Source organism: Aethalodelphis obliquidens, unplaced genomic scaffold (assembly GCF_003676395.1).
Source record: "Aethalodelphis obliquidens isolate GAN/ISIS:26980383/991018 unplaced genomic scaffold, ASM367639v1 scaffold48, whole genome shotgun sequence".
Taxonomy (NCBI): Eukaryota; Metazoa; Chordata; class Mammalia; order Artiodactyla; family Delphinidae; genus Aethalodelphis; species Aethalodelphis obliquidens.
In genome coordinates, this window is record NW_020837992.1 from 13,914,478 (window position 1) to 13,939,968 (window position 25,491).

Below are 25,491 nucleotides of genomic sequence, written 5' to 3' on the forward strand. Positions count from 1 at the left end.
CCCATGAGGTTTTGATGTAGGAGTCTATATATATATATTTACACACAAGACTTTTTAAAAGTTGTTGGTCTCTTAATTTCAAATGCATTTCCAGTATCCTGCATTTGTACTGTCTTCTCATGATTGCTGGTTTTGATATCATATTTTTGTGTGGATGATTTCCTACCTTTACTTAATGTTTGTCTTTACTGGTGAGCTTTCCCATTCATAATTTTCTTGTTTCTAGTTGTAGGCCTTTTCTTTTCCACCTAGAGAACTTCCTTGAGGATTTGTTGTAGAGCTGGTTTGGTGGTGCTGAATTCTCTTAGCTTTTGCTTGTCTGTAAAGCTTTTCATTTCTCCATCAAATCTGAACGAGAGCCTTGATGGGTTGAGTATTCTTGGTTGAAGGTTCTTTCCTTTCATCACTTTAAGTATATCATGCCACCTTTCTTCTGGCCTGCAGAGTTTCTGCTGAAAAATCGGCTAATAACCTTATGGGGATTTCCTTGTATGTTATTTGTTGCTTTCCCTTGTTCCTTTTAATATTTTGTCTTTAATTTTTGTCAGTATGATTAATATGTGTCTTGCCGTGTTCCTCCTTGGGTTTGTCTTGTATGGGACTCTCTGCACTTCCTGGAGTTGAGTGAATGTTTCCTTTCTCATGTTAAAGAAGTTTTCCGCTATCATCTCTTCAGATATTTTGTCAGGTCCTTTCTCTCTCTCTTCTCCTTCTGGGACCCCTATAATGTGAATGCTGGTGTGTTTAACGTTGTCCCAGAGGTCCCTTAAACTGTCGTCACTTCTTTTCATTCTTTTTTCTTTATTCTGTTCCACGGCAGTGATTTCCACCGCTGTGTCTTCCAGCACACTTATTTGTTCTTCTACCTCATTTATTCTGCTATTGTTTCCTTCTAGTGTATTTTTTCATTTCAGTTATTGTATTATTCATCTCTGTTCTTTAAGTCCTCTATGTCTTTGTTAAACATTTCTTGTATCTTCTTGGTCTGTGCCTCCATTCTTTTTCTGAGATCTTGGACCACCTTTACTGTCATTACTCTGAATTCTTTTTCAGGTAGATTGACTATCTCTAATTCACTTAGTTGTTCTTCCAAGTTTTTATCTTGTTCCTTAGTTTAAAACATATTTCTCTGCCGTCTCATTTTGTCTAACTTACTGTGTTTGTGGTCTCCTTTCCACAGGCTGCAGGATTGTAGTTCCTCTTGCTTCTGGTGCCTGTCCCCTGGTGGATAAGGTTGGTCCAGTGGCTTGTGCAGGCTTCCTGGTGGGAGGGACTGGGGCTCTCCACTGGTTGGTGGAGCTGGGTCTTGTCCCTCTGGTGGGCAGGACCGTGTCAAGGGGTGTGTATAGAGGTGGCTGTGAGCTCAGTATGACTTCAGGCAGCCTGTCTGCTGATTGGTGGAGCTGTGTTCCACCCCTCCTGATTGTTTGGCTTAGGCGTTGCACCACTGGAGCCTGCAGGCTCTTGGGTGGGGCCAGGTCTCAGTACCAAAATGGTGACCTCCAGGAGAGCTCAGCCGACCAATATTCCTTGGAGCCTCCACCACCAGTGTCCTTGCCCCCACAGTGAGCCACATCCAACCCCCACCTCCCCAGTAGACCCTCCAAGATCCTCGTGTAGGTCTAGCTCTGGCTCCTATGGAGTCAGTAGTTTGTGCTGGGTTCTAGTGCACATGAAATCTTGTGTACACCCTCAAGAGTGGAATCTCTGTTTCCTCCAGTCCTGTGGAGCACCTGCACTCAAGTCCTGCTGGGCTTCAAAGCCAAATGCTCTGGGGGCTCCGCCTCCCAATGCCAGCCCCGCAGGCTGGGGAGCCTGACAAGGGGCTCAGAACTTACTGCTGTGGGAGTACCTCTGCCATATAATGATTTTCCAGTTTTGTGGGTTGCTCACCTAGTGACTATGAGATTTGATTATATTGCAAAAGCTCCTCCTACCATCTCATTGTAGCTGCTTCTTTGTCTTTGGATGTACCTTTTTTTGTAGGTTCCAGTCTTTTGTTGATGGTTGTTCAGCAGTTAGTTGTGGTTTTAGCGTTTTCATGAGAAGAGGTGAGCTCAAGTCCTTCCACTCCACCATCACGTCCAGAATCAAGGGGTGCTTTTGGTTTGGATGCTTGCTGCTTCTTTCCTAAGCGTGTGCTGGCCATTACCCCTTGATATGGGATGTTTAGGTGCGGTGGCCTGTGTGCATTCCCTGTACGACAGGGCACAATTCGTGCCCACCTGTGGGACTCCCAGCAGTGGCAGTGGGCTGTGAGTGCCCAGAACAGCAGGGGCAAGTGCTTGCAGTCTGCTCGTGGGTCCCCTAACTGTGGCGGCGGCCCACGCACCCATGGAACAGCAGGGGCAGCAACTGGCGCCTGCTCCTGGGTCGCCTAGTGTCAGCAGCTGCCCTTGCACTCCCAGGACAGCAGGGGCAGTGCTTGGCACCCACTGCTGTGTCTCCCAGCAGTGGCGACGTCCCGGGGCAGCAGGGAAAGTGATTGGCGCCTGCTTGCAGGTTTCCCAATGGTGGAGGTGGCTGGCACACTCCCAGGACAGCTGGGGCAGCACTTGGTGCCTGCTCACAGGTTGTTTAGCTGTGGCAATGGCCCATGCCCATCTCTGGAGCCCACAATGGCAGCAGTGGCTTGTGCCTGCACCTGAAGCTCGTGTAGGTGGCGTCCTGTTGCCTGAGAGCCCACACGCACAGAAAGAAGCTCCTATGGCAGTCCCGTACCTCTCCTCGTGTGCCCCCCAACAATGGTGCCTTGCCTCTCTGTCAGGTCCAGACCTCTTCCAAGTGTATCCTCAGCTGCCACACTCCAGCCTCTTCAGGCTGTCTCCCTGCAGCCAACCCTTGGTCCTCTCCCTGGGTCTGACCTCCAAAGCCAGAGCTTCAGCATCTAGCCCCTGTCCATACCAGCAGATGAGCATCTCAGGCTGGGGAACGTAGGGTGGTGGTACCAACCATCTGTGCAGGTCTCTGTCTGTTTTGCCTTCTGCAAACTGGTTGCTGCACTTTCCTCTGAGTCTCCAAAGCATCCCCTCTGTCCAGGCTGATCTCTCCACTGGTGAGGGGACTTCCCAGGGTGGGGGAACGTTTCCTTCTTCACAGCTCCCTCCCTGGGGCACAAGTCCCATCGTGATTCCTTTCTCTCTTTTTTTTTTTTCTTTTTTCTTTCATCCCACCTGTTTACGTTGAGGTTTTCTTGCCCTTTCGGAAGTCTGAGTTCTGCCAGCATTCAGTAGATGTTCTGTGTGAGTCGTTCCACTTGTAGATGTGTTTTTGATGTATTTGTGGCAGAAGGTAAGCTCCACGTCCTACTCCTCTGCCATCTTGATTCCTCCCTGATTATTTTTTTATTGTTTTTTCTAATCTCTATTTATTTCCTCTCTGATCTTTATTATCTCCTTCCTTCTGTTGACTTTAGGTTTTGTTTGTTCTTTTTCTAATTCTTTTAGGTGGTGGGTTAGGTTGTTTATTTGAGACTTTCCTTGTTTCTTAAAGAAGGCCTGTATCACTATGAACTTCCCTCTAAGAGCTGCTTTTGCTACATCCTATGTTATTTGTATGGTTGTGTTTTCATTGTCATTTACCTCAAAGTATTTTATTTTTTATTTTTGGCTGTGTCAGGTCTTAGTTGAGGCACGCGGGATCTTTATTTCAGCAAATGGGCTTCTCTCTAGTTGTGGCACGCGGTCTTCTCTCTAGTTGTGGCGTGTGGGTTTTCTCTCTGTAGTTATGACACTCAGGCTCCAAAGTGTGTGGGCTGTGTAGTTGTGGCACATAGGCTCTCTAGTTGAGGCCCGTGGGCTCAGTAGTTGTGGCACCCAGCTTAGTTGCCCCACAGCATTTGGGATCTTAGTTCCCTGACCAGGAGTTGAACCCACGCCCCCTGCATTGGAAGGCAGATTCTTTACCACTGGACCACTGGGGAAATGCATCAAAGTATTTTAAAATTTTTTTTTCATCATTGTCCCATTGGTTTTGTAGTAGCATGTGGTTTAGTCTCCATGTAATTATTTTTTCCCATTTCTTTTCTTGTGATTGTTTTCTAGTTTCATGCTGTTGTGGTCAGTAAAGATGCTTGAAATAATTTTTATACTCTTAAATTTGCTGAGGCTTGTTTTGTGGCCTAGTATGTGGTCAGTCTTAAGAGAATGTTCCATGTGCACTTGAAAAGAATGTGTATTCTGCTTTTTGGGGGTGTAATGTCCTGAAAATATCAATTAAGTCTAACTGTTCTATTGTATTATTTAGGATCTCTGTTGCCTTATTGATTTTCTGTCTCAAAGATCTTTTCATTGATGTGAGTGGGGTGTTAAAGTCTCCTACTATTATTGTATTCCCATCAGTTTCTCCCTTTATGTCTGTTAGTGTTTGTTTTATGTATTTGGGTGCTATATTGGGTGCATATGTGTTGATAAGTGTAATATCCTCTCCTCGTATTGATCCTTTTATCATTATATGGTGTCTTTCTTCATCTTTTTTTATAGCCTTTGTTTTGAAGTCTGTTTTGCCTGATAAAAGAGTATTACGACCCCTGCTTTCTTGTCATTTCTGTTTGAATGAAATATCTTTTTCCATCTGCTCATTTTCAATCTATGTGTGTCCTTTGCTCTAAAGTGGGTCTCTTGTAGACAGCATATTTTAGGCCCTTGTTTTTCTAATCTAATCTGCCACTCTGTCTCTTGATTGGAGCATTTGATCCATTGACATTTAAGGTAATTATTGATAGATATGTATTTATTGCCATTTTATTTTATTTTATTTTATTTTCACCAAAAATTTTATTTTATTTTATTTTTATTTTTAACATCTTTATTGGAGTATAATTGCTTTACAATGGTATGTTAGTTTCAGCTTCACAACAAAATGAGTCAGTTACATATATACATATGTTCCCATATCTCTTCCTGCTTGCATCTCCCTCCCTCCCACCCTCCCTATCCCACCCCTCCAGGCGGTCACAAAGCACCAAGCTGATCTCCCTGTGCTATGCGGCTGCTTCCCACTAGCTATCTACCTTACGTTTGGTAGTGTATATATGTACATGCCTCTCTCTCGCTTTGTCACCGTTTACCCTTCCCCCTCCCCATAGCCTCAAGTCCATTCTCTAGTAAGTCTGTGTCTTTATTCCTGTTTCACCCCTAGGTTTTTCATGACATTTTTTTTCTTAAATTCCATATATATGTGTTAGCATACGGTATTTGTCTCTCTCTTTCTGACTTACTTCACTCTGTATGACAGACTCTAGGTCTATCCACCTCACTACAAATAGCTCAATTTTGTTTCTTTTTATGGCTGAATAATATTCCATTGTATATATGTGCCACATCTTCTTTATCCATTCATCTGATGATGGACACATAGGTTGTTTCCATCTCTGGGCTATTGTAAATAGAGCTGCAATGAACATTTTGGTACATGACTCTTTTTGAATTATGGTTTTCTCAGGGTATATGCCCAGTAGTGGGATTGCTGGGTCATATGGTAGTTCTATTTGTAGTTTTTTAAGGAACCTCCATACTGTTCTCCACAGTGGCTGTATCAATTTACATTCCCACCAACAGTGTAAGAGGGTTCCCTTTTCTCCACACCCTCTCCAGCATTTATTGTTTGTAGATTTTTTGATGATGGCCATTCTGACTGGTGTGAGATGATATCTCATTGTAGTTTTGATTTGCATTTCTCTAAAGATTAGTGATGTTGAGCATTCTTTCATGTGTTTGTTGGCAGTCTGTATATCTTCTTTGGAGAAATGTCTATTTAGGTCTTCTGCCCAGTTTTGGATTGGGTTGTTTGTTTTTTTGTTATTGAGCTGCATGAGCTGCTTATAAATTTTGGAGATTAATCCTTTGTCAGTTGCTTCATTTGCAAATATTTTCTCCCATTCTGAGGGTTGTCTTTTGGTCTTCTTTATGATTTCCTTTGCTGTGCAAAAGCTTTTAAGTTTCATTAGGTCCCATTTGTTTACTTTTGTTTTTATTTCCATTTCTCTAGGAGGTGGGTCAAAAAGGACCTTGCTGTGATTTATGTCATAGAGTGTCCTGCCTACGTTTTCCTCTAAGAGTTTGATAGTTTCTGGCCTTACATTTAGGTCTTTAATCCATTTTGAGCTTATTTTTGTGTATGGTATTAGGTAGTGATCTAATCTCATACTTTTACATGTCCCTGTCCAGTTTTCCCAGCACCACTTATTGAAGAGGCTGTCCTTTCTCCACTGTACATTCCTGCCTCCTTTGTCAAAGATAAGGTGACCATATGTGCGTGGGTTTATCTCTGGGCTTTCTATCCTGTTCCATTGATCTGTATTTCTGTTTTTGTGCCAGTACCATACTGTCTTGATTACTGTAGCTTTGTAGTATAGTCTGAAGTCGGGAAGCCTGATTCCTCCAGCTCCGTTTTTCGTTCTCAAGATTGCTTTGGCTATTCGGGGTCTTTCGTGTTTCCATACAAACTGTGAAATTTTTTGTTCTAGTTCTGTGAAAAATGCCAGTGGTAGTTTGATAGGGATTGCATTGAATCTGTAGATTGCTTTGGGTAGTAGAGTCATTTTCACAATGTTGATTCTTCCAATCCAAGAACATGGTATATCTCTCCATCTGTTGGTATCATCTTTAATTTCTTTCATCAGGGTCTTATAATTTTCTGCATACAAGTCTTTTGTCTTCTTAGGTAGGTTTATTCCTAGATATTTTATTCTTTTTGTTGCAACGGTAAATGGGAGTGTTTTCTTGATTTCACTTTCAGATTTTTCATCCTTAGTGTATAGGAATGCCAGAATTTTCTGTGCATTAATTTTGTATCCTACTTTACCAAATTCATTGATTAGCTCTAGTAGTTTTCTGGTAGCATCTTTAGGATTCTCTATGTATAGTATCATGTCATCTGCAAACAATGACAGCTTTACCTCTTCTTTTCCGATTTGGATTCCTTTTATTTCCTTTTCTTCTCTGATTGCTGTGGCTAAAACTTCCAAAACTATGTTGAATAAGAGTGGTGAGAGTGGGCAACCTTGTCTTGTTCCTGATCTTAGTGGAAATGCTTTCAGTTTTTCACCATTGAGGACGATGTTGGCTGTGGGTTTGTCATATATGGCCTTTATTATGTTGCGGAAAGTTCCCTCTATGCCTACTTTCTGCAGGGTTTTTATCATAAATGGGTGTTGAATTTTGTCAAAAGCTTTCTCTGCATCTATTGAGATGATCATATGGTTTTTCTCCTTCAATTTGTTAATATGGTGTATCACGTTGATTGATTTGCATATATTGAAGAATCCTTGCATTCCTGGAATAAACCCCACTTGATCATGGTGTACAATCCGTTTAATGTGCTGTTGGATTCTGTTTGCTAGTATTTTGTTGAGGATTTTTGCATCTATGTTCATCAGTGATATTGGCCTGTAGTTTTCTTTCTTTGTGACATCCTTGTCTGGTTTTGGTATCAGGTGATGGTGGCCTCGTAGAATGAGTTGGGGAGTGTTCCTCCCTCTGCTATATTTTGGAAGAGTTTGAGAAGGATAGGTGATAGCTCTTCTCTAAATGTTTGATAGAATTTGCCTGTAAAGCCATCTGGTCCTGGGCTTTTGCTTGTTGGAAGATTTTTAATCACAGTTTCAATTTCACTGCTTGTGATTGGTCTGTTCATATTTTCTCTTTCTTCCTGATTCAGTCTTGGAAGGTTGTGCATTTCTAAGAATTTGTCTATTTCTTCCAGGTTGTCCATTTTATTGGCATAGAGTTGCTTGTAGTAATCTCTCATGATCTTTTGTATTTCTGCAGTGTCAGTTGTTACTTCTTTTTCATTTCTGATTCTATTGATTTGAGTCTTCTCCCTTTTTTTCTTGATGAGCCTGGCTAATGGTTTATCAATTTTGTTTATCCTTTCAAAGAACCAGCTTTTAGTTTTATTGATCTTTGCTATTGTTTCCTTCATTTCTTTTTCATTTATTTCTGATCTGATTTTTATGATTTCTTTCCTTCTGCTAACTTTGGGGTTTTTTTGTTCTTCTTTCTCTAATTGCTTTAGGTGCAAGGTTAGGTTGTTTATTCGAGATGTTTCCTGTTTCTTAAGGTAGGATTGTATTGCTATAAACTTCCCTCTTAGAACTGCTTTTGCTGCATCCCATAGATTTTGAGTCGTCATGTCTCCATTGTCATTTGTTTCTAGGTATTTTTTGATTTCCTCTTTGATTTCTTCAGTGATCACTTCGTTATTAAGTAGTGTATTGTTTAGCCTCCATGTGTTTGTATTTTTTACAGATCTTTTCCTGTAATTGATATCTGGTCTCATAGCGTTGTGGTTGGAAAAGATACTTGATACAATTTCAATTTTCTTAAGTTTACCAAGGCTTGATTTGTGACCCAAGATATGATCTCTCCTGGAGAATGTTCCATGAGCACTTGAGAAAAAAGTGTATTCTGTTGTTTTTGGATGGAATGTCCTATAAATATCAATTAAGTCCATCTTGTTTAATGCATCATTTAAAGCTTGTGTTTCCTTATTTATTTTCATTTTGGATGATCTGTCCATTGGTGAAAGTGGGGTGTTAAAGTCCCCTACTATGAATGTGTTACTGTTGATTTCCCCTTTTATGGCTGTCAGTATTTGCCTTATGTATTGAGGTGCTCCTATGTTGGGTGCATAAATATTTACAATTGTTATATCTTCTTCTTGGATCGATCCCTTGATCCTTATGTAGTGTCCTTCTTTGTCTCTTCTAATAGTCTTTGTTTTAAAGTCTATTTTGTCTGATATGAGAATTGCTACTCCAGCTTTCTTTTGGTTTCCATTTGCATGAAATACCTTTTTCCAACCCCTTAGTTTCAGTCTGTATGTGTCTCTAGGTCTGAAGTGGGTTTCTTGTAGACAGCAAATATATGCATCTTGTTTTTGTATCCATTCAGCCAATCTGTGTCTTTTGGTGGGAGCATTTAGTCCATTTACATTTAAGGTAATTATCAATATGTATGTTCCTATTCCCATTTTCTTAATTGTATGGGTTCATTATTGTAGGTCTTTTCCTTCTTTTGTGTTTCTTGCCTAGAGAAGTTCCTTTAGCAGTTGTTGTAGAGCTGGTTTGGTGGTACTGAACTCTCTCAGCTTTTGCTTGTCTGTAAATGTTTTAATTTCTCCATCAAATCTGAATGAGATCCTTGCTGGGTAGAGTAATCTTGGTTGCAGGTTTTTCTCCTTCAACACTTTAAATATGTTCTGCCACTCCCTTCTGGCTTGCAGAGTTTCTGCTGAAAGATCAGCTGTTAATCTTATGGGGAGTCCCTTGTGTGTTATTTGTTGTTTTTCCCTTGCTGCTTTTAATATGTTTTCTTTGTATTTAATTTTTGACAGTTTGATTCATATGTGTCTTGGCGTATTTCTCCTTGGATTTATCCTGTATGGGACTCTGTGTGCTTCCTGGACTTGATTAACTATTTCCTTTCCCATATTAGGGAAGTTTTCAACTATAATCTCTTCAAATATTTTCTCAGTCCCTTTCTTTTTCTCCTCTTCTTCTGGAACCCCTATAATTCGAATGTTGGTACGTTTAATGTTGTCCTAGAGGTCTCTGAGACTGTCCTCAGTTCTTTTCATTCTTTTTTCTGCTCTGCAGTAGTTATTTCCACTATTTTATCTTCCAGGTCACTTATCCGTTCTTCTGCCTTAGTTATTCTGCTATTGATCCCATCTAGTGTATTTTTCATTTCATTTATTGTGTTGTTCATCATTGTTTGTTTCATCTTTAGTTCTTCTAGGTCCTTGTTAACTGATTCTTGCATTATGTCTATTCTATTTCCAAGATTTTGGATCATCTTTACTATCATTATTCTGAATTCTTTTTCAGGTAGGCTGCCTATTTCCTCTTCATTTGTTAGGTCTGGTGGGTTTTTATCTTGCTCCTGCATCTGCTGTGTGTTTTTCTGTCTTTTCATTTTGCTTAACTTACTGTGTTTGGGGTCTCCTTTTTTGCAGGCTGAAGGTTCGTAGTTCCTGTTGTTTTTTGTGTCTGTCCCCAGTGGCTAAGGTTGGTTCAGTGGGTTGTGTAGGCTTCCTGGTGGAGGGTACTAGTGCCTGTGTTCTGGTGGATGTGGCTGGATCTTGTCTTTCTGGTGGGCAGGTCCACGTCTGGTGGTGTGTTTTGGGGTGTCTGTAGACTTATGATTTTGGGCAGCCTCTCTGCTAATGCGTGGGGTTGTGTTCCTGTCTTGCTAGTTGTTTGGCATAGGATGTCCAGCACTGTAGCTTGCTGGTCATTGAGTGAAGCTGGGTGCTGGCGTTGAGATGGAGATCTCTGGGAGATTTTCGCCGTTTGATATCATGTGCAGCTGGGAGGCCTCTTGTGGACCAGTGTCCTGAAGTTGGCTCTCCCACCTCAGAGGCACAGCACTGACTCCTGGCTGCAGCACCAAGAGCCTTTCATCCACACCGCTCCTTAATTTGGGATGATTCGTTTTCTATTCATGTATTCCACAGATGCAGGGTACATCAAGTTGATTGTGGAGCTTTAATCCGCTGCTTCTGAGGCTGCTGGGAGAGATTTCCCTTTCTCTTCTTTGTTCTCACAGCTCCCAGGGGCTCAGCTTTGGATTTGGCCCTGCCTGTGCATGTAGGTTGCCGGAGGGCATCTGTTCTTTGCTCAGACAGGACGGGGTTAAAGGAGCCGCTGATTCGGAGGCTCTGGCTCACTCAGGCCGGGGGTAGGGAGGGTCACGGAGTGCGGGGCTGCCCCTCGGCGGCAGAGGCCAGCGTGACGTTGCTAGCCTGAGGCGCGCCATGCGTTCTCCGGGGGAGTTGTCCCTGGATCCCGGGACCCTGGCAGTGGCGGGCTGCACAGGCTCCCTGGAAGGGGGTGTGGATAGTGACTTGTGTTCGCACACAGGCTTCTTGGTGGCGGCAGCAGCGGCCTTAGCGTCTCATGTCTGTCTCTGGGCTCCGCACTTTTAGCCGCGGCTCGCGCCCGTCTCTGGAGCTCTCTTAAGCAGCGTTCTTAATCCCCTCTCCTCGTGCACCAGGAAACAAAGAGGTAAGAAAAAGTCTCTTGCGTCTTCAGCAGGTCCAGACTTTTCCCCGGACTCCCTCCCTGCTAGGCTAGCCGCGGTGCACTAACGCCCTGCAGGCTGTGTTCACGCCGCCAACAGTCCTCCTCCTCAGGATGTGTTAACGCCGCCGTCAGTCCTCTCCTGGCTCTCTCCGCTTTGCCCTCCGCACCCCTGTTGCTGTGCTCTCCTCCGCGGCTCCGAAGGTCCCCCACTCCGCCACCCGCAGTCTCTGCATCCGAAGCTCCCCCACTCCGCCACCTGCAGTCTCCGCCCGTGAAGGGGCTTCCTAGTGTGTGGACACTTTTCCTCCTTCACAGCTCCCTCCCGCTGGTGCAGGACCCGTCCCTATCCTTTTGTCTCTGTTTATTTTTTTCTTTTGCCCTAACCAGGTACGTGGGGGTTCCTTGCCTTTTGGGAGGTCTGAGGTCTTCTGCCAGCGTTCAGTAGGTGTTCTGTAGGAGTTGTTCCACGCGTAGATGTATCTCTGGTGTATCTGTGGGGAGGAAGGTGATCTCCGAGTCTTACTCTTCCGCCATCTTCCCGGAAGTCTCCTATTGCCATTTTAAACGTTGTTTTCCTGTTGATTTTATATTTCTTCTTTGTCCCTTTCTTTTTCTTTCCATTTTTCCTTTTGTGGTCTGATGATTTTCTTTTGTTTTATGAATCTGTTGTATGTGATAGATTCATAAAATCTGGTGTTGGTTTTTGTGTATCTATGGTATGTTTTTGAGTTGTGGTTACCCTGTTTTTCAAGTATATTAACCCCTTCCTATATCTGCTTGCTTTAGACTGGTAGTCATGTAGGCTTAAATACATTCTAGAAAAAATAAATCTACATCTTCTTACTCTCCTCCCCCCACATTTTATGATTTTGATGTCCTCTTTTACATCTTCATCCTTTTGCTGTTCGTTATGGTTATCATTGCTTTCACAGAAAATTTTTTTTTAATTGTGATTTTTAAAAATCTGTGTATTGGCTTATTTAAATGATTCCGTAAAGATTCTAACTTTTTTTCTATTTAGAGAAGACCTTTCAATGTTTCCTTTAGGATAGGTTTACTATTGCTATATTCCTTTAGTTTTTGCTTGTCCAGGAAACTCTTTCTCTGATTTTAAATTTGATAATCTTGCTGGACAGAGTATCCTACATTTCACATTTTTCCCTTTTAGGACTTTGAATGTATCTTGCCACTCCCTTCTGACCTGCAACATTTCTGTAGAGAAAGCAACTGATATATAGCCTTATGGGGGTTTCCCTTCTAATTAACTCTGTTTTTCTCTTGCTGCCTTTAGAATCTTCTTTAACTTTTGCCATTTTTATTATAATATGTCTTGGTGTAGGTCTGTTTGAGTTTATCTTGTTTGGGACCCTCTGTGCTTCTTGTACCTGGATATCTGTTCCCTTTGTTAGGTTTGGGAAGTTTTCAGCCATAATTTCTTCAAAGACATCTTCAATCCTGTTTTCTCTCTCTTCTGGGATCCCTACTAAGTGTACATTGGCATGCTTTATTTATTCTTATATTGCTTTCTTATATTGCTTTCATTTTATTTTTCATGTGGCTTTCTGTTGTTCTGACTGGGTGATTTCCATTATTCTATCTTCCAGATCACTTATTTGTTCTTCTGCATTTTTTCTGCTATTCATTGCCTTTAGCTCAGCTTTTGTCTCAGTGAATGAGTTCTCTAATTTTTCTTGGTTCCTTTTTATAGTTTCTAGTAATAGTAATCTGCATTTCTATCAATAGTCCTTCTTATCTCCTTTTTGAACTCGATGTCTATTAGACTGAATAGGCCTGTTTCATTGTTTGTTCTTTCAGGGGAATTCTCTTGATCTTAATAATTGGGAGTGGTTCCTCTGCTTCCTCATTTTACTTATACTTCTCTTGCTCTATGAGTTTAGGAGAAACAATTATCTATGTGGTCTTGGAGGGCTCTTTTTATGTGGGAGCATCCCTGTATAGCCTGTGTGGGTTTAATATTTTTTGGTGTGAGGGCTGTTTTTAGTGTGGATGCCTGTTGCCTCTTTCCTGTGTATGCTGGCTGTTATCCCCTTGATAGGAGGTGTGACTGGTGTTGTGGTGACCAGAGCCTGCACTGGATATTGATCGGGGCCTCCTCTTTTGCTCTGTGGTTGTTACTTCCCTGTCAGGGGCTGGGTCTGTTCCCTAGCTGTTGGAGTAGAAGCCCCCAGATCCGTTTCTGAGCTGCAGTGTGAGGTAGGTGGGATTGGAGCGTTCCCACAGGGAGAGGAGCCACTGAGTATTCCTCTACCAGAGCTGTTCACCAGTGAGTGTGCTCTGTTGTGTCACCTGTCACCCATTGTGTGGGCTCACAAAGTATACTGCCCTCAGCCCCATCTCAACCTTGGGAATGCTGGCAGTCAGCCCTGGTGTCCCTCAGGTGTTGTTTTCACAAGGCCACCAGCACAGATCCACTAAAGCCGGGTCCCAGGACTGCAGTAGTTAGTTGCACACCTGGACCTGCTGTGGGAGCTATGGAGGCAGCTCAAACCCAGGCCCAGCCCAGCCCCCATGTGCACGCGCCCGCAAAGCCCACAGCTGCTAAGGCCAGACCCAGCCCAGCATGGGAGCACCTATGGTCTACTCAGATGTCCTGCAGATGCTGAATTTACAAAGCCAGCAGCGAAGGTGTAAATACACGGCTCACACGGCTGCAGGGAGAGATTGCAACCCTGCATCCTAAGTCACGCGGCCCCTGGGGCTCAGCTGTGGTTTCAGGCCTGTTTCTGTGCGTGGGCAGCTCACTGGTGTCTGCTCCTGGGGCCTGCCGAGGTGGTGGTTGGTGCAGGTGCCAGCCTAGGCGGTGGCTGGGACCCCTGAGCCCGCCCAGGTGGGAGCCTGAGGCGGCAGCTGGGTTGCAGGAATCTGCTGAGTGTGGAGCCCCTGAGGCTGTGGCTGGTGTGCAGTGTCCCAGAGTCTGTGGAGGCAGAGGCTGGCATGTGGAGAAAGGGGCTGCCATGGCACCCTTCCCTTTGTGCCCCACTTGACAATGGCTCTTCAGTTCTGTGGCAGGTCTGGGCTTCTGCAGACACCCCCGGCTGTAGCCATACCACACTCCAGCCCCTTCAGGCTTTCTCTGAACGTCCAACAGTAGTCCTCTCCCTAGGTCTGTCCTCTAAACTCTGAGTATCAGCACTCGGCCCCTGCCTGTACCAGCGGGCACATGTCTCAGGCTGGGGCGCGCAGGGTAGCGGTACAGCAGTCTGTGTGGATCTCTCTCCTGCCTGCCACAAACTGGTTGTTGCACTCTCCTCTGCGCCTCTGAAGCTGCCTTTCTGTCCCAGCTGATCTGAGGGGGCTTCCCAGGGTGCAGGAACCTTTCCTCTTTTCAGCTCCCTCCCAGGGGCATAGGTCCCGTCCCACTTCCTCTTTTTTTTCCCGCTTCGTCCTACCTGGTTACGTAGAGCTCTTTCTTGTCCTTTCAGGTGTTTGAGGTCTTCTGCCAGTGTTCAGTAGGTGTTCTGTGAGAATTGTTCCATTTGTAGATGTATTTTTGATGTATTTGTGGGAGGAGGTGAGTTCCACATTCTTCACTGCTGCCATCTTGATTGGAGCCTATACTATTCTTATTCCATTTTATTAACTAGATTTCCAAAATAATATTATATAACATGTAACCCTAGAGTGATTTTTTGCCAAAATCAGTCTTTATTACTAGAAGAAATAACCTTACACTTTTTCCTATTCTTCTAAGCTAGATTAATGCAATCTAGAAACAAAGTTGAAGGTTCTTCTCCCTTCTCCCTCAAACTTAGGGTAGCCTAGCATAAATGAGCCCTAAGCAGCCAGACACTGCTTTCTCTTCTTTGGGCCCCACCATAGTTTGCCTTGATGTCAAATTAAAACGTACCCTTTCCACAGCTGAGAGAATGTGTGGGGACTCCTCCCCCTTGCCCTCCTTCCCCCTGACAAACCCCACCTAAGAACTATCTTAAACTTCCCTAGTCAGGTAATCCTACCTAATTAGGGTATATGTATACACACCCTCCTCTACCTCCCGGAATGCCTGTATTTTCCTTCAGTTTTTCTGGTTTTATAATAAGTCCATCTTCCCTTTCTTCTTTGACTAATTAACTCTGATTATCTTTTATATCACAGTTAAGTATCACTTTCTGAAGGAAGCCCTCAAATCTCCATATTCTTTCCTAACACCATGACATGTGTCACAGAGTTTTCTATTGTGTGATTATTCCTAAACGTTGTTTTCCCCAGCTGGACTATAAGATTCAGAAGGGCAGGTCAGATGTTTGTTTTCACCTCGTTTTATCCCTAGCACAGTGTCTGCCACACGGTGGACACTCGGGAGATCTTTACCAACTGACTGCAGTCTGAGAATGCAGCATGTGGGTGTCGACGCTAATATTTAAGCACTTTCTTGTAGGAACCCTAAATAAAATGCCTCTAGTGGTTTTATTTTATATTCATTACAAGAAGTTTAAACTGCTTTTCATCTTTCCAGTGGATTTGATGATTATATCTTAGAATTCATACATCTCCAATAATGAAATAGAAGTTTTGTAAACTGGTTTTGTGTTTATGAAAATATTGTATTTGATCAATCACATTGATATCCATGAATCATTCAAAGTTTTGTATTATCTGCATTTTCATGGTTTACTGAGTGGGAATTTCATTTTTCAAAGAATATTATCTTAAAATACAGCAATGTCATGTGCTGTTTAAAATGTATTCTAGTTATAAAGACGCAGTTGTAGAGAATGGACTTGAGGACACTGGGAGGGGAAATGTAAGGTGAGACAAAGTGAGAGAGTAGCATTGACATATATACACTACTAAATGTAAAATCGATAGCTAGTGGGAAGCAGCTGCATAGCACAGGGAGATCAGCTCGGTGCTTTGTGACTACCTGGAGGGGTGGGATAGGGAGGGTGGAAGGGAGATGCAAGAGGGAGGGGATATGGGGATATATGTATACATATAGTTGATTCACTTTGTTATACAGCAGAAACTAACAACATCGTAAAGCAGTTATACTCCAATAAAGATGTTTAAAATAAATAATTAAAATAAATAAAATGTATTCTATTTAATATGTTCTCATGTGCAGGCTTTCCTGAACTTAAATATTTAATAAATCTGAGACATAATACAAATTTATATGCATTTTCATAGTATTATTGTTTAGTATATTTCTTGGCACTTACTAATACCCATTGAAGGCAGTCTTATTAGTTATTAGAGTCATTCTGCATTAACATGATTTTCTTTAACTTTTATTAATTATCAAAACGAGTATGGTTTTGAGAATGTGATAGTACATGTTTTGTGGGGAAAGTAGCATGAAGTTTGTTTCTTTCATATACAGATCCTGAGATGGAAAATGAAGAACAACCATCCTCTGAAAATGATTCTCAGAATCAGAGTGCTGAACAGATTGCATCAAGTTCTCAGGAGGTTGATTTGGTTGGTCAGGAGTCTCCTGAGGAAAGTTCTCTAAACTCTCACCCAGAATCTTTGTCTCCAGCAGATACGGACAATGCTGCAAGCATTTCTCCTTCTGAACAGAATTCTAATCCCACGGAAAACCATGAGACTACAAGTCTTGATGGTGAATGTACAGATTTAGATAACCAACTTCAAGAACAATCAGAAACTGAGGAGGATTCCAATCCTAATGTTAGCTGGGGTAAAAAGGTCCAACCTATAGACTCCATATTAGCAGACTGGAATGAAGATATAGAAGCATTTGAAATGATGGAGAAGGATGAGCTCTGACTCACTAAAGTCTACCTGGTGGTAGGTATTTCAAAAGAAAAGGTAAACTGTGGATAATAGATACCCTGATACTAAGCAGGCTCTCTCATGGGAGGCTCTGAGTATGGTGATGAACAACCACGTTCTGACTGGGAGAGTTAGTTATCATAGGAATCTGGAACATGCTGTGTTAGAACTGACCTTGTTTATAACTGTCCCATCAAAAATGCAAACTCACAGTTTCCCCCTCAGGTGACAGCATTGCACCATCCTGCTGCATCTCAGGCCAGGAAAAGATTATTGGGCATTTCTAGGAACCAGATTTCTGCACTCTCTAGATGGTAGATAAGAAACAAATTCAGTTAACTGTGAGGTGGGGAATACGAATTTGTACAACTTTCTAATTGAAGGAAGCTCTCGGTTTTCTTGGTTCTGGGGTTAGAGGCTCTTTGGGGAAAACACATAGGAGTATTTTGGGCATTCTGGTCATGCTGCTTTCACAGAAACACTCAAAAGTGACCTAAGTGGTTATGAAGCAAATACATTCATGGTGAAAACAGTCTTTGCTCATCATTTTCACTTGCTTCATTGTGTAACATGATCAAGATGACTTGATTTTTTTTTCCCTCTTTAACAGTGTCCTTTTCATTTAAACCAAAGGTGAAGCCAGTGTACTTTCTCAGTGAGTTCTCTGCATAAAGACTAATCATTGGGACCAGGTAAAAAGGTCATATATCGTGGAAATTGGTTACTTAATACTTTTGAAAAATGGAGCAAGGGAGAAACTATAATGTTGCAATATGAACTTGCCATTGGGCCTTCCGTAAGGAAAGCTGTGACTACTCTGAAATGGAACTTAAAGTTAATATCTTTGTAGGGTAAATTATAAATCTTTTCCAGTTCATTTCAATGGAGGTGATTACCTCTAGCCATCAGCCTTACTCCATCCCATGTTTAGAATGCATTTTGAGCCACAAGGCCTATGTTGCCAATAGCTGAATACATTTTGTTCCATTTTTCTATCTTAGGGAGCCATGATAAAACTGTGGTAGTGATCTAAAAATTCTGGAGTAACTACTATTTTTCCTCCTTTGAAACTAGTTTCTAAAGTTGCACCTAAGGAGTCTGTCACATTTTCTGTTGAATCATGGTTTTTTTAAGTTTGCTTTTTGTTTAAACAAATATTCCTTTTGATATGGACTTGAAAATTAGTCTACAGTAACCTGTGTAAAACACACAGTAGCAACTAACATATAGCCATATAGCTTAATGAGAATTTTTTTTCCTTTGCGTGTGTGTGTGTGTGTGTGTGTGTGTGTGTCTGGCAGTCTGGTGCTGGCCACATTTAAGTTTTAAAAACTTTGTTGTTGATATCTGTAGACAGCCCTGTAATTGAAATCATGGCTTTACTCATTTTATTTATTTTTTTAAACTTACCTGAACCAGTTCTAAAGGAATATTTGAGACTTAATTTCTTTTTTCTGTACCATGACATTGTATAACAACCCTTTTTCTTAAAACATAGTTTTTGAGGTACTGATGAACTTAAACTGTATATGGAGCTGTTAAAAGAACAGCAGTGCTGTATTGTAGTTATGTATATTCATGTACAGTATGTCTTAGATCCCAGGTAAACATGTTATTTTATAAGGGGATAAATAGCTGCTTTCAAAAATTCCAGCTAAACTTAATTGGGTCAGTGAGTAATAAACCTAATAGAGAATTCACTTTGAGGGGGGGAAAAAAGAGTAGTATACCAGACCTTTATTGGCCCTTAATTAAACCTGACACCAAAATGGATATTTTTAGTCTCTCTGCATGTGAAATTTGGTGTAAGAAGATAGAACTATAATACATATAGTATACAGAAGGATAGACATAGTGCTTTGTTCATCTTAGTTGCAAAGCTGCCAAAATAGCTGAAGCTTAATTACTTGACTTGCCTTGAGTTATAGGACTGGGGCTTGGAGAAAAGGAGATGTTCCTTTTAAGACTTGGATTACAGAAGCCTTATATACATTGATTTGATTTTCTTTTTGTATCTCAGAGCCATTGTTGTCTAAATCTAAATTTTCTAAGTTATCAAAGCAACATAATTTTATTTCCAGCAGAGATCTTGTGGCATACAAGGAAAAGCCAGCTTACTGCCACTTACCCTTTCTTTGGCCATTAGGGGGAGTTGTTGCAATTCATTGTGGTTTAGAAGCAAATTGCTGGCTTGTTTAGAAAAATGAATCCTTAAAAAAAAAGAAAGGAAAAAAATTTAACAAATTATACTTAATACCCAGAAGGAATTATATGTGATTTTTCCCTAGCTAGGAAAAGAAGGTATAGTGTTCAGCTTCAAAACTCCAACATTGTCATTGACTCTCCATTCTTAATTGACATACTGCCACAAAGTTTTTTATTTCATTAAAAAATTTCAACATCATTAGGCATTTTTAAAAGTGTTTTGTTTTTAAATCTTTTATAGCATTTTATTTACTTCCTAAAGGTTCAGGGGATTCTATGTAACCCTGAATTTTAGAAACATCTGGTCTACCTCAGTTAGATGTTGACTGCATAGAGATAGAGCTGAAGTGATCACCACAGCCATAAGATTGATTGACTAAGAAGGATTTATACAATGTTTACAAACCCGGAATCAAGTAAGGATTTTATCTGAAAGTTAAAAGTTAGATATTAGAGAAAGTATTTAATTCAGGTATTTTCAAGTTTTAAAACTTCACTTGTTTACCTACTAAAAATAGTTATAGTTTTTTCTGCTTAGGAAGGTCCATTAAAATGATATACCCTAATTTGCAGTGCTTTTCCCATAAAGTTTTAGATGTGAAAGAATTGTAATTTACCAGATATGTTTGGGATGGGATATTTTGTTGGGTAGGTTTTCTTTTTTCTTTTTAACTTTTAATAGGCTTCCAACAAGAATACAGTTGTTTCAGAACAATTTTTTTTTAACATTATACTTTTCCCTTTTTCTTCACAGTGTTGAGGGTAAAATAAAAAATTGTGCACTCTGTGATTTTAACTTCTCTAATATGCTCTCGAGATTTTTTAAATTTAAATTACCATCTCACAGCCCTTATAATAGTAAAACCAGCATTTGTTCCCTCACCAAACCCCATGCCAAATTCATCATAAAGAAAGCTCAGCGTCAGTAATTCAAATAGTGCTTATAATTGTAGAGGCGGGGGTGGGGGCATTTAATAAATATTCCAACCGGTCGTTTTATGCACAAGGCTTCAGTCAGAACATAGAAAAAAATAACATTCTGTGAATGAAATATTGTATGTTCAGATTTTATAAAAGACATTTTTAAAAGCCCAATTTACAGCCGTATATTTTCTTATGATGTAATTTATGAAAAAGATGTCTGTACTAACAGGTGCTGTAACACTACTGTTGTTGGATTTTATTGTTTGGTGATAAATGTATACAATATTTCTAAGGGAAACTATGTACTGTGATGTAAAAGTCTGGGCAAAATGTATATAATCCTTGTATATAATTGTGTATTTGATTATAATGACTGATTGTAAAGATTAATAAAATATGTAAATATCCTGGTCTAGTTTTAATTTTAATTTTTAGCATCACTTTGCATATCTTTATACTTTGATATCTTTACATTTTTTTCACCACTGTCTGTCTTCCCTTTAATTTTCATTTTACCCTACGAGAGTAAATTTGGGGGACAACTTAGAGTATAGACATGCAAACATATGTTGAACAGTTCCACAACTCAACTAGGACCCTCAGAGTGGAGTTAGTAATTCACAGTGTCAATATTGGTAACGTGTTTATTTTTTGAGTTTACTAATATTTAATAAAATCATTTGTCCTTTTAATATTGTCATCAAGAGTAATACTGACCTCTCTTGTTAATTCCAGTGAGACCATTTCATTTAGCAGCCACTTTCAGATACTGTGATACTATGCTTTTCATCTGTACTGTTTCAGGGTTTCTGAACACAGATATCTTGAAAGATCTGATAATAATCACTATTATTTATTGATAATTGTTTTAAGATCAGCAAGCTGAGAGTTGAACAAGTTCTAAGCATCTTACGTGAAGTCCGACATTTTGTGCCTGGGCAATGGAACAGGAGCCCTGGTTTATTTCCAGAGCCTATGCTCCTTCCGGTGTGCCACCCTCTCCCTTCCTTTCTCAGCCCTTCTCACCCCTCCTTCCATCCCCATTTCAGTTTCTGCTCACCTTTTGCTCAGCCACTACCTTCCCACCTGACCACTTTCTCCCCACCTGGGATTGAAGTTTAGAAATGTTAGCATCCATTCTCAGGTTCTCTGGGCATTAATTCCAGTTTCAGCGTGCCTCCATTCCTCTAGGACAAAGCACCGCTATTTCAGGAAGAGTTAAAGGATCCAGGAGTATCTCTTGGAAGATTTCAGAGGGGAGGTTGCTTCTCTTTTCTGGGTAAAGCAAGCTTTAAGAGGTCTGTCTACTAAGAGAAGCTAAGTAATTTAAGGGTTGAAACGAGTAAGTGTCAGCATCTACCTGCTAGGAAGGCTTATACTTCTCAAAGCCTTGCTCTTAACTTAGCCTAATAAGCCTGGAGGTCTATAGTTTCTATCCATCCTTTACAGTGAAGTAGTCAATGGGAGGCCACTGATTGATAGAACCCTGGTGATTCTCTTAATCCATAAAAGAATGCACTCATCATCCCAGATGATAGTGGGAGAAATAACTTTAGAAGTCCTATGGTGTTAGAGCGCATTTCTATCCTTGTTTCAGTCTCAGCTGTCTAAGAAGTGGTACTGTCTTAAGAAATAGCAGCAGCAGGTAATAACGAAAAAATACTTTGGATGTAATAGTAGGATGGGGTTTCTTAAAAGATTGAAAACCTTCCTCACAGGTTAAGGGAGAGAACCAAAGTCATTAAATAGAGGAAGAAGAACTTAACACCAAGGGACTGGCTGCTACCCTCCCACCACCATCACCACCACCACGCTGGTGTTGGGAGTTGTGCAGCAACTGGAGGCACATCCTACACAAGAACCCCCTACTTTATCTTTTCCCAATTTCTGGGAAAAGCCATTGACCTTGGGTCAAGAGGCAATCTGACAAACACTGCCAGCTAGCTTGTCCTAAACCTTTCCCCACTCTCCCATCCAGCTTCCTCCACTGTAGAGTAGATGAAGTTCTCAAGGCAGTCCTAGACAGCTGCTACCTTTAGAAGGACTAATCTGTTCATTAGTCCTTTATTATGTGAGGTCTTAAGCTAAGAGAATTCCAGCCCCAATTGTCTTATTACATTAATATTAATAATAAAATATGTAAATATTTTTAAGCCCTGTGATCTCAGTCTCTAATCATTACTTTCAACTCAGTCTTGTCCACTCACTTGGATAGTTCTTCAGGACCTCCAATCTACTGATTCTTACAGTTTCTCAGAATCCATCACCCCTCCCCATGACCTCACTTCCCAATTTACCCACCATTAATGTCTCTTCTTCTTTTGAACAAACTTGGCAAAACTTTAAATCTTATTAAACCCAACTACTCACTGATTTTCACCTAAACTTAAGTAGCTGTTGGAACTGGATGAAATCACACCACCAGTGCTGACTGGCCTGACTTTAAATCATGAACACAAATCTCAAATGAGATTCAATACTTCCTGCAATTCCAACCACATTTCTCTAGCTAATTTATTTTCCCACTCTGAGACTACAGTTTCACACCACCTTTCTTTTCAAATATCCTATGCTCCTCCCGTCACTCACGTGATGACCTCACCACATATATTTCACTGAGAAAATAGATGCAGGTGAGAATGACTTCAGCTTCCACCAACTTCTCTACCTACTGAATCCACATGACTTTATTTGCATTTATTTTGATGGAAATTTCCCTACACATATTCTAGGACAATCATCCACTTTTTCTACTTTGATAATTGGAGAGCAGGAACCCCCAGACTCGAACTAGAGGTACTGAAAAATAGAAGAATCAGGCCGCTAGACTCGAACACAAAGGTGAAGGAATTCCCACCCACCCCCGCCTTACTATTCCCTCCCATATGTGTATTCTAATACTGAAGGGAGCATTAAATTATCTCCATCACTGGGAGTTGTGAAAATAAATATCGGACACCATACATACACAGGGATGCCTCAAGATCCAGAAATCTAATTCTCCCCCAAACCTACAAAACACAGATTTACATTCCTTTCTGAGAAACTGGGCAATAAAATATTCACCAAAATTTTATTTAACAAGCTCTTTTCCATATACTTTTCATCAGTTTATGCTTATTTTTGTTTTATTTTTACTGCTAACAGAAGTATTAAGTTCGTTCAATCTTTTTAGAAATCAACTCAGCAGTATACATTAAAGCCTTAAAATGGTTTATTTCCTTTTAACTCAGTTTACCTATTACTAGGAATCTAAGGAAATAGAGGGACAGATACAGATTTCCATCCTAATATTGTGAATAAGAGTAAAAATTTGGATATAATATAGATGTCTATGGAGTAAATATTAAGAACAGTAGGGCCCATCAATAAAAATAATGTGCATTCATTAAAACAATGTTTATAAAAAGTTTTTTAATATCTAAGAGCATGCTCTTCAATTTGGATTAATTGAGCAAAGATTTATTGCCCTTCCTATTCACCATGCACTGAACTAAGCTCTGGGAAGAAGGTGATGTTCAACACAGTTCCAAGTCTTGTTCTCATGTATTTTACAGTCGAATCCAAAAGGCAGACATGGAACAAGTAATTACAACTGTGATGAGGGTTGTGTTTTTTTTTGTTTGTTTTTTTTGTTTTTTGTAGTACGTGGGCCTCTCACTGTTGTGGCCTCTCCCGCTGCGGAGCACAGGCTCCGGACGCGCAGGCTCAGCAGCCATGGCTCACGGGCCCAGCCACTCCGCAGCATGTGGGATCTTCCCAGACCGGGGCACGAACCTGTGTCCCCTGCATCGGCAGGCAGACTCTCAACCACTGCGCCACCAGGGAAGCCCGTGATAAAAGGGGATGACACTGATGCTATGGGAGCATATAAAGTGGGGACCTAGTCTGGTTGCTGTCATGGAAAAGTTGTCTGAAAAGTGAAATTTAAGCTGAGATCTCAAATAAGAGGAGAGACAGAAGGAACAACTAGTTCAAAGCCTTGTGTTATGGGTTGAATCATGTACCCCAAAATCTTATGTTGAAGTTCTAATCCCAAATACGTCAGTCTGTGACTGTATTTGGACACAGGATCTTTAAGGAGGTAATTAAGGTTAAATGAGGTAATTAGAGTGTCTGGTGTCCTCATAAGATGGGGAGATTGGGACACAGATACGCATGAGGACAGACCATGTGAAGACATGAAGAAAACAGCCATCTATAAGCCAAGAAGAAAGGCCTTGGAAGAAATGAACCCTACCGACACCCTGGTCTTGGACTTCTAGCCTCCAGAATTGTGAGAAAATAATGTCTGTTGTTAAGCCACCCAGTGTACTTTTGTTACAGCAGCACTAGAAAACGAATATGCCCCAAGACAAGAGAGGGTATGGTGTGTTGGTGGAAATTATAAGGAGCCCAGCATGGCTGGAAGGGAGAAAATGGGAAGGAAAGCCTGGAGCTAGGCTATGTTGATTCTGAGGATTTGAGATGCTGTAGCTCCAAAGATAAGGATTGTGTGTCTTTCCAAAGACCAACATCTTTCAGGATGTAGTAAGGATTTTAGGCTTTGCTCTAAGGGTAATGAGAAAGGGTTTTAAACCCTTCACTGAAGGGTTTTAAACTAGTCAGTGGCATGATGAAATATAATGCTACATGAATAAAAATTTAGACCTGTATGTAAAGTATGACCTCAGCTCTGTTCTATATATAAAAAGAGACTCATTCATTCAACAGAAACTTACTGAGCACCTCCCGTGTCCCAGTCATTATTATAGGGCCTGGGATTTGCAGCAGTGGGCTAAACATAGTAAAGAAGATAGAAAATAAAGTAGTAAGTAAATATGATAATGAGCTCATGAAGAAAAAGAACTTACAGTGAGAGGATAGTGATGGATATCAGCATAGCAAACAATTCTCCTTTAAATAACCAAAATATTAATAATGGTTATCTCTGGATTATAGGCAATTTGTTATAACTAGCTGTGTTTGGATAAATTTCCAAAATGAACATTATGGTCTTAAAAATAAAAACAGTCTAGGTCAAAGGAGTTGAAAGACTTATATGCTGAGAACTATAGAATATTAATAAAGGAAACTGAATATGATTCAAAGATGTGGAAAGATATCTCATGCTCTTGGATTGGAAGTGTTAATATTGTTAAAATGGCTATATTACCCAAAGCAATCTACACATTTAATGCAATCTCTATCAAATTACCCATGACATTTTTCACAGAACTAGAACAAATAGTCCTAAAATTTATATGAAATCATAAAAGACCCAGAATTGGCAAAGAAATCCTGAGGAAAAAGAACAACGCTGGAGGCATAACCTTCCCAGACTTCAGACAATACTACAAAGCTACAGTAATCAAAACCACATGGTATCGGCACAAAAACAGACAAGGATCAATGTAATAGAATAGACAGCCCAGAAATAAACCACTCATCTATGGTCAATTAATATTCAACAAAGAAGGCAAGAGTATACAGTGGAGAAAAGGCAGTCCATCACTAGCAAGCAGTGTTAGGAAAGTTGGACAGCTGTATGAAAATTAATGAAGTTAGAATACACCCTCACACCATACAAAAAATAA

General features: G+C 40.8%; 1 protein-coding gene across 4 annotated transcripts in view; it reads left to right on the top strand.

The window, feature by feature from the left end:
• The window catches only part of EDEM3 (ER degradation enhancing alpha-mannosidase like protein 3), a 97,501-nt gene extending 77,176 nt beyond the window's left edge, over window positions 1–20,325 (top strand). For 3 of the 4 annotated variants that reach the window (XM_027083027.1, XM_027083028.1, XM_027083031.1), the window contains exon 20: window positions 16,371–20,325. In XM_027083027.1, coding sequence (XP_026938828.1) covers window positions 16,371–16,780 — 410 coding nt within the window. In that variant the 3' untranslated portion in view covers window positions 16,781–20,325. The remainder of the gene's footprint in view (window positions 1–16,370) is intronic. The other variant, XM_027083026.1, reaches the window with a different exon arrangement.
• Window positions 20,326–25,491: the final 5,166 nt, after the last annotated feature.